Source organism: Zingiber officinale, chromosome 3A (genome assembly GCF_018446385.1).
Source record: "Zingiber officinale cultivar Zhangliang chromosome 3A, Zo_v1.1, whole genome shotgun sequence".
Lineage (NCBI taxonomy): Eukaryota > Viridiplantae > Streptophyta > Magnoliopsida > Zingiberales > Zingiberaceae > Zingiber > Zingiber officinale.
Genome location: NC_055990.1, coordinates 4561027 through 4568526, shown reverse-complemented (window position 1 = coordinate 4568526; position 7500 = coordinate 4561027). Strand labels below are relative to the sequence as shown.

General features: G+C 42.2%; 1 protein-coding gene across 1 annotated transcript in view; it reads left to right on the top strand.

Moving 5' to 3' along the window:
• Positions 1-366: 366 nt before the first annotated feature.
• Positions 367-7500, top strand: part of LOC122053475 — a gene marked incomplete at its 3' end in the record, with an annotated part of 28022 nt that continues 20888 nt past the window's right edge. Inside the window, exon 1 of the mRNA XM_042615530.1 lies at positions 367-459. Within this exon, the coding sequence (XP_042471464.1) occupies positions 367-459 (93 nt within the window). The remainder of the gene's footprint in view (positions 460-7500) is intronic.

Here is a 7500-nt window from a genome sequence, read left to right as displayed (position 1 = left end):
CTAGAGAACATGGGTTTCTCCCGACTATTGCACAATCTGTACACTGAGAACGAGAAATTGAAATCGGAGAACAAGGGGTTGCGACAGCAAGTTATCGAATTGTCTTCTGCCGAGTTTTCTGCTGCCGCCAAGAAGCAATTTGAAACTCAAATTGAGAGCCTTGAAGCCCAATTCAAATTGGTTACGGACCTCAATCAAGAGCTGACCTCAAAACTTGGCGAACTAAAAGAGAATTATGAAGCAGAATTGACTGAGAAACTCAAAGCCTTACAACTGAAAGAGGACGAGGTAGCCTCTTTGACCACCTCCCTTGATTCGGCTAAAGCCGAGGCTTCTGCCAGAAAAGATGAATTAAAAACCTCTCAGATGGCGCTGGTAGTCTACAAAGGGGGCGAGGATGCTCGTTATAAGGAGCGAGCCACAGCCATGATTGAATCTCCCGAGTTCAACAGACCGATTGTGAGGTCCATTCTATCCGCTTTTACTGCAGGAGCTCAAGGGGCGATTCAGCAATTAAAAGAAGAGCATTATTTATCTCACGATCCTCCTCCTCATTTCTTAAACAAACGTAAACTAATTGAAAACAAACCTCCTGATCTGTACCCCAAGCTGACTCTAACTTAGGTTCGAGTTATTATGATTCAGTACTGATAAGCTCGTGTAACTTTGATTACTCCTCTTGGGTTGCAAATTTTACTCTTTCTCAGGATAAATATCTGTTTTCTGTAAATGTATCTAATGTTATGACACGAGATTTCCCTATGAGTCTTTTCTTAATAATCGCCCGGTATATATTAAGATTGACAAATATCGCCCAATATTTTATAGCTTAGTTACATCTCGTCCGATTTAACACAGCTTCGTCATGCTATCCTTGATATTGGTCGATTTGTTCTGCTCGACCGGTTTATCCTTGTATCCTCATATGTCTTTTTCCACATAGTAATTGAGTCTCACTGAGTTTTATCATAACATATATTATTTGCCTTACTATAATAAGCCTTTGGACAATATATTTTGAACAACTTTTAGTTCGGCCGGTTTATCAAAATCATCCGATTTTCATCTACGGATTTTGTCTATTAACTACTATCTGACGTTTGACTTCTATTTTATTAACTACTATCCGACGCTTGACCTCCTTATAGTTTATTGTACTAATTTCTATCTGTCCTTGTCAGGATTTCCTAAGAACACTTCTGAGGAAACTTCACTTTTTCCTCCTGATTTTATTCTTTAATATTATTACCTATTTATAACGATTGATACTCCAAGCACCTTTTTTCCCCTTTTGCTGTTTCATCTTAAGGGTTTTAGCTCAAGGCCAAAAGAAAGATAAGGGCTTACGAGGTTTTCTCTTGTTTGTCTTCATCTTTCGTCTTCTTCCTTGATTCCTTTTTATGTGATTGCTTCTCCCTATGGCGGTTTCTTCTCCTGCGTGGTTTCTTTCATGCTCTTCTGACCTCACAGATACAGAAGAAGTGGATTTACAGGCAACTTATGGTTTTCCTTCCTATATCACTCGTCCTGCTTCTCATGAGGGTCCACATCCCCCCCCCCCCCCCCCCCCCCTAGGATGCATTTCCATATTCAGGGACCAAGTCTTACAAGGTTTTAGATTTCCTCTTCATCCTTTTTTCTGTAATGTCAGCCGTTATTTTGATATCCCGCTGAACCAACTTGTTCCTCACTCTTTTTCTATTCTAATGGGTTTCATTGGGGTATCGAAACTGTTGGATTTCCCCTTGTCTCCCCGTCTTTTTCATCACTTCTTCATTCCTCGCCGAGTAGATGTGGGCGTTTTCAAATTTCAGTCTCGTCCTAAGGCCATTCTATTTAACCGCATTCCTCCTCAAGGCGAATGGTATCGTAAATTTTTCTATATGCGTCTACCTTCTGCACCTCCGTTTCCTATCCAATGGATACATGATTTACCTCCACTTCCGGATAGCCATGATCTCCTTAACGATCCCTCTGTTGCTTCTGCGTTACCTAAACTGCGAGGAGCGAAATTCAGTTTGCCACATCTAATTGAAGAGGGCTTAATGTTTCCCTTCGGGATAGGCAACATTAACACTCCTTTGGATAGTTCCTTTGGTGAGTATAATTATTTTACTTCGCCTTTGCTGATTAGTATATCTCTATAATAATGATGTTTATCCTCTGTTTTTCAGCCGATGCTATTCTTCCGGCTTTTATGTATAGGAATTCTGCTATGACCAAGTCCTTTATCAATAATCTTGGAGAACAATGGTTGTGTGCCCGCCGATCCGATCCCAATCCCTCTACCTTAGGCTTGCTTTCCGAAGAAGAACGACAAGCAGAGGGTGTCGCACTCATGGAAGAGGAAGAAAAAGAGTCTTTTGTTACTTTAGTTAAAAAGCCAAATCTTACCAAGGATTCTCCCTTTGGTGATTTCTTTGGTACTTTTGTGCAAACTCCTCTTGTTCCGGCGTCTATTTCTTTTGAGAGAGGTAAGGCATCGATGACTCCCACCAATATCATCTCCAATCCTGCTCTTCGAACGATGAGGCCCGGTCTGCTTATCTCTTCTTCTTCTATTGTTTCAGCTTCTCCTGCTTCTGCCTCTGAGATGACCGCTATCTCTCCTGTACCTTCTACATCCTTGGCATTGGCCTTGCCTCCCTTGGCTTATAGGTCTCGAGCAAAACGAACACCTTGCCGGAGATCTTCTCTCATTGTCATCCCTTCAGCCGTTAGTGTTTCCACAATTGCAACAACCCCTCCTACACTACTACCTTCTATTCCATCTAGTTCCTACTCTGCTCCTCCTACTTCTACTATCCCTTTTCCTTCCATTGCCTCCTCTTCTTCTCCATCTCTGGCTTCCTCTAATCCCCCTCCTTTATTTAGAGTGGCTGCGGGCTTACCTTCTCAATTGGGGCAGCCTTCTAGTCCTCCTGGCTATGACACTTTGCAACTGCAAGGTTTATTGGCTGAATCTTGGTCGCAAGGTTATGAACAATTACGAGGCCTTAGTCTCCCACATCGAGCGGATCGCCATAGTCGTCAGGCGGTGGCTGTAAGTATTCCTAGTTATGTGTTTATTAGCTTTGTAACTTTATCTTTAACCTACATTATCCTTTTATTTAGTTTCTTGCCACAAGTCTGCATATCGATCAGCTACTCACAGCTAAAGATCATGAGAACACTAAGTTGAAAGCTCAACTAGAGACATTGAAGGCTGCCTCGCCCTCTTTAAGTAGTGATAGGGCTCAGTTGCAAGAGCAGGTGGCCTTGCAAAATCAACAATTGGGAACCCTGAAGCAAGAATTGGAGGAATGTCAACAACTTTTGAAAGACAAAGAGCTTGCTAGGAAGACGTTAGAATTACAGGTGGAGAGGTTACACTCTGGTCTTCGACTAGAGATTGCTTTGAAAGAGAAAGCTCTTTTAGATGCTTCTCAAAAAAGCCTTATTTTAGAGAAATTAGAGAAGCTCCATAATGACTGTCTTTATGACCAAGCTCAGGACTTAGCCTCTCATGATTTCACTCTCCTACAGGAACAAGAGCAACGGAAAGCTCAAGAGATTGAATTGTCATCGCTTCAAAAGGAATTGGAGCAGCTTAGATCAGAGAAGAATGCCCTGACAACTCAGAACGCCAAGCTACAAGCTGATTTTCAAAGTTATAAGGAGCAGGAAAAGAGTCGGTGGGAAGAATGGCGGCAAGCTTACTTAAAGTCACCAGCATTTGCCCGGGAATTTGTTCGCAGGATAGTGGGTGCGCTAAATCATTCCGTATGGGGGGTTCTTCAACAGCTAAAAGAGGGTGGATATCTACCCAGGGAACCTTCCCTCTCTTTCATAAATCGCCGCAGGCTTAATGAAGAACTACCCTCAGATTTGAAAGGCCCTTTCCCGAATGTTTAAAGAATGTATTCATAAAAACTTGTAAAGTAAGAATTGACAATGAGAAAAAAGGTGCAGTTGGTACTGAGTAACTAAGTATTTGCAAGGTATAAGGAAATTTTAACACTTACTTGCTTCTTCTTCATGCTAGTTTGAGAATACTCCTTTTGGAATGCTATTGCTTGCTGAATATAAACTTTATTAAAAAATTCCTTGTTCATCCTTCAAAGCGGAGCCTTATCTTGATGGATTCTTTTTTAAGTAACCTCCCGCGTGCTTTGTATCTCCCCGAGGATGAATAATCTCGGTTGAGACTGGATATGAAATTGTATAAAACTATTGGCCTCCGAGCTGAATATAATATCCCAGACGACTTTTGAGTAAAGACTTTCACTTTCACATATCTGGGCTCCTCTATGGAATCCCCTCTCGAAATTAGGCTTCGAAGCCGGGAGATTCTCTGATTATTTATATCTTGCACGGGTTTAGAATCTTTGATCTCTTTTGTGAAGACTCGTCTGATGTATTTCATATAATTTCCCGATGGTTCTGCTTCATATTGGTTTATAGTCTCCGGTTTCTCCTATGAAGGCCCGTCCGGGTTGCTTCATAGGATTTTGCCGATCGACTTTGGTTTATAGTCTCTGAGTCTACCTATGAAGTCCCGTACGGGTTACTTCATAGGATTTCCCCGATCGACTTTGATCTGTCTTGGTTTATAGTCTCCGGTTTTTCTTATGAAGGCCCGCCGGGTTACTTCATAGAATCTTCCCGATCGACTTTGGTTTATAGTCTCCGAGTCTTCCTATGAAGGCCCGACCGGGTTACCTCATAGGATTTTCTTGATCGACTTTGATCTGTCCTGATTTATAGTCTCCGGTTTTTCCTATGAAGGCCCGCCGGGTTACTTCATAGAATCTTCCTGATCGACTTTGGTTTATAGTCTCCGAGTCTTCCTATGAAGGCCCGACCGGGGTTACTTCATAGAATCTTCCCGATCGACTTTGGTTTATAGTCTCCGAGTCTTCCTATGAAGGCCCGACCGGGTTACTTCATAGGATTTTCTCGATCGACTTTGATCTGTCTTGGTTTATAGTCTCCGATTTTTCCTATGAAGGCCCATCGGGTTACTTCATAGAATCTTCCCGATCGACTTTGGTTTATAGTCTCCGAGTCTTCCTATGAAGGCCCGACCGGGTTACTTCATAGGATTTTCTCGATCGACTTTGGTTTATAGTCTCCGAGTCTTCCTATGAAGGCCCGACCGGATTACTTCATAGGATTTTCTCGATCGACTTTGATCTGTCTTGGTTTATAATCTCCGGTTTTTCCTATGAAGGCCCGCCGGGTTACTTCATAGAATCTTCCCGATCGACTTTGGTTTATACGAAAGTATAATACTTGGGCTAACCTCGTGTTGGCTTGTAATTCCCTGAGGGGAGCTGAATAGGCCTTTAGGATTTCCCCTTATTTTACTGCTTGAAAAATAGAAAGGAGGCTTCTCCTGATACTTATTCAATTTGTATGAACCATATTTATTTCCTGTGTCAGTATTTATCTTGCTTGACTTTCATCAAAGAAACAAAGTACATAAACTGCAAGTATCTCAATTCGCCTGGGAATTCCAATAACTGTGAACATATTTAAAGTAATATGATCAAATCAGGCTCGATAAGGTTGCAAATGATTAGCGCTCCAAGGGCGTTCCAACATTCTTCCTTCGGCATCTTGGAGATAGTATGAGCCTGACGCGAGCTTTTCTATCACTTTATAAGGCCCTCCCCATTGTGGTGTCAACTTGCTGACATCCCCCACAGGTTTAACTCGTTTCCATACCAAATCCCCTACTTGAAAGAATCTAGGGATGACCCTTTTGTTATAATTCTGTCTCATCCTTTGTCGATATGATATAAGACGAGTAGCAGCTTTATCCCTTATTTCCTCGATCAAGTCCAGCTTCATGAGTCGTCGGTCTCTATTATCCTCATCATACAATTGTCTTCTGTCAGACTCTACTCCTACCTCAATGGGGATTACTGCTTCTCCTCCATAGACTAACTGGAAAGGAGTGATTCCTGTAGCTTCACGAGGCGTAGTACGATATGCCCAGAGAACACTGGGTAACTCGTCTACCCAGCTACCTCCGACATGATCTAGCTTAGTTTTCAGTCCTCTAATAATCTCCCTATTAGTTACTTCTGCTTGACCATTGCTCTGCGGGTAAGCTACAGAGGTGAAAGCCTGGGTAATCCCATAACTCTGACACCAGTCTAGGATTCTATCGCCTTGAAACTGTCTTCCATTGTCAGAGACTAATTTATGAGGAATGCCGAACCTGCAGATTATATTTTTCCATAAGAATTTAATAACTGCGTCTTCTGTAATCCTAGCAAGTGGTTCTGCTTCCACCCATTTAGAAAAATAATCCACGGCCACCAACAGGAACCTCCTCTGTGCAGCAGCCATAGGAAATGGACCCACTATGTCCATACCCCATTGATCAAAGGGACACGAGACTATAGAGGTTCTTAATAACTGGGTAGGGTGATGTAATATATTCTGATGCTTTTGACAAGAAATACAAGTTCTTACCAGTTTAGCGGCATCTTCATGTAGAGTGGGCCAGAAATATCCCGTTAAGAGGATTTTACGAGCCAAAGATCTTCCTCCTGTATGACTACCACAAGAACCCTGATGCACCTCCTGTAAAATAAATTGTGTGTCTTCTGTGCCTACACACTTGAGCAAAGGTCTGGAAAAACCCCTTTTATATAATTGCTCCCCCACCATAGTATATTGAGCAGCTCGTTTCTTAAATACCCTGGCTTGTTCTGTATCTCTCGGAAGAAGGCCTTGCTGTAAATATAATATAATTTGAGCTCACCAATCACCCTGAATTTCTATATCAGTCTGTCTGTCAATACAGGAAATTAACAGGGTCTGTTCCACTGGTCGATCAAGACTCCATGGCACTACAGCAGAGGCTAGTTTAGCTAATTCATCTGCCACCTGATTCTCCGATCGAGGAATTTTTTGTATACTCACATCTTGAAATTGAGACTTCAACTTATCGAATGCCTCAGCATATAACTTAAGCCTGTCATTATTGATTTCAAAATTACCTGATAATTATTGAGCTGCTAGCTGAGAATCAGAATATATAAGGACTCGAGCTGCTCCCACATGCCGAGCAGCCTGTAAGCCAGCTATTAGAGCTTCATATTCAGCCTCATTGTTGGTAGCTCTGTAATTTAATCTAATGGAGAGTTGAAGTCTGTCTTCTCTTGGGGATATAAGAAGAATACCAATCCCACTGTCTTGTCTAGTTGCAGAGCCATCCACATAAACTTTTCAGGTATCTTCTTCTTCTGGGCCTTGAACCTCTATGATGAAATCTGCTAGAGCTTGTGCCTTGATGGCCGAGCGGGGTTGATATTGGATGTCATATTCCCCAAGCTCGGTTGTCCATTTGACTAACCGTCCTGATGCCTCTGGGTTGAGCAATACCCGTCTGAGAGTGCTATTGGTTAAGACAATAATCTCATGTGCTAAGAAATATGGGCGCAACCTCCGAGCAGTCAATATTAGAGCATAAGCCAGTTTTTCTAGTGTAGTGTATCTACACTC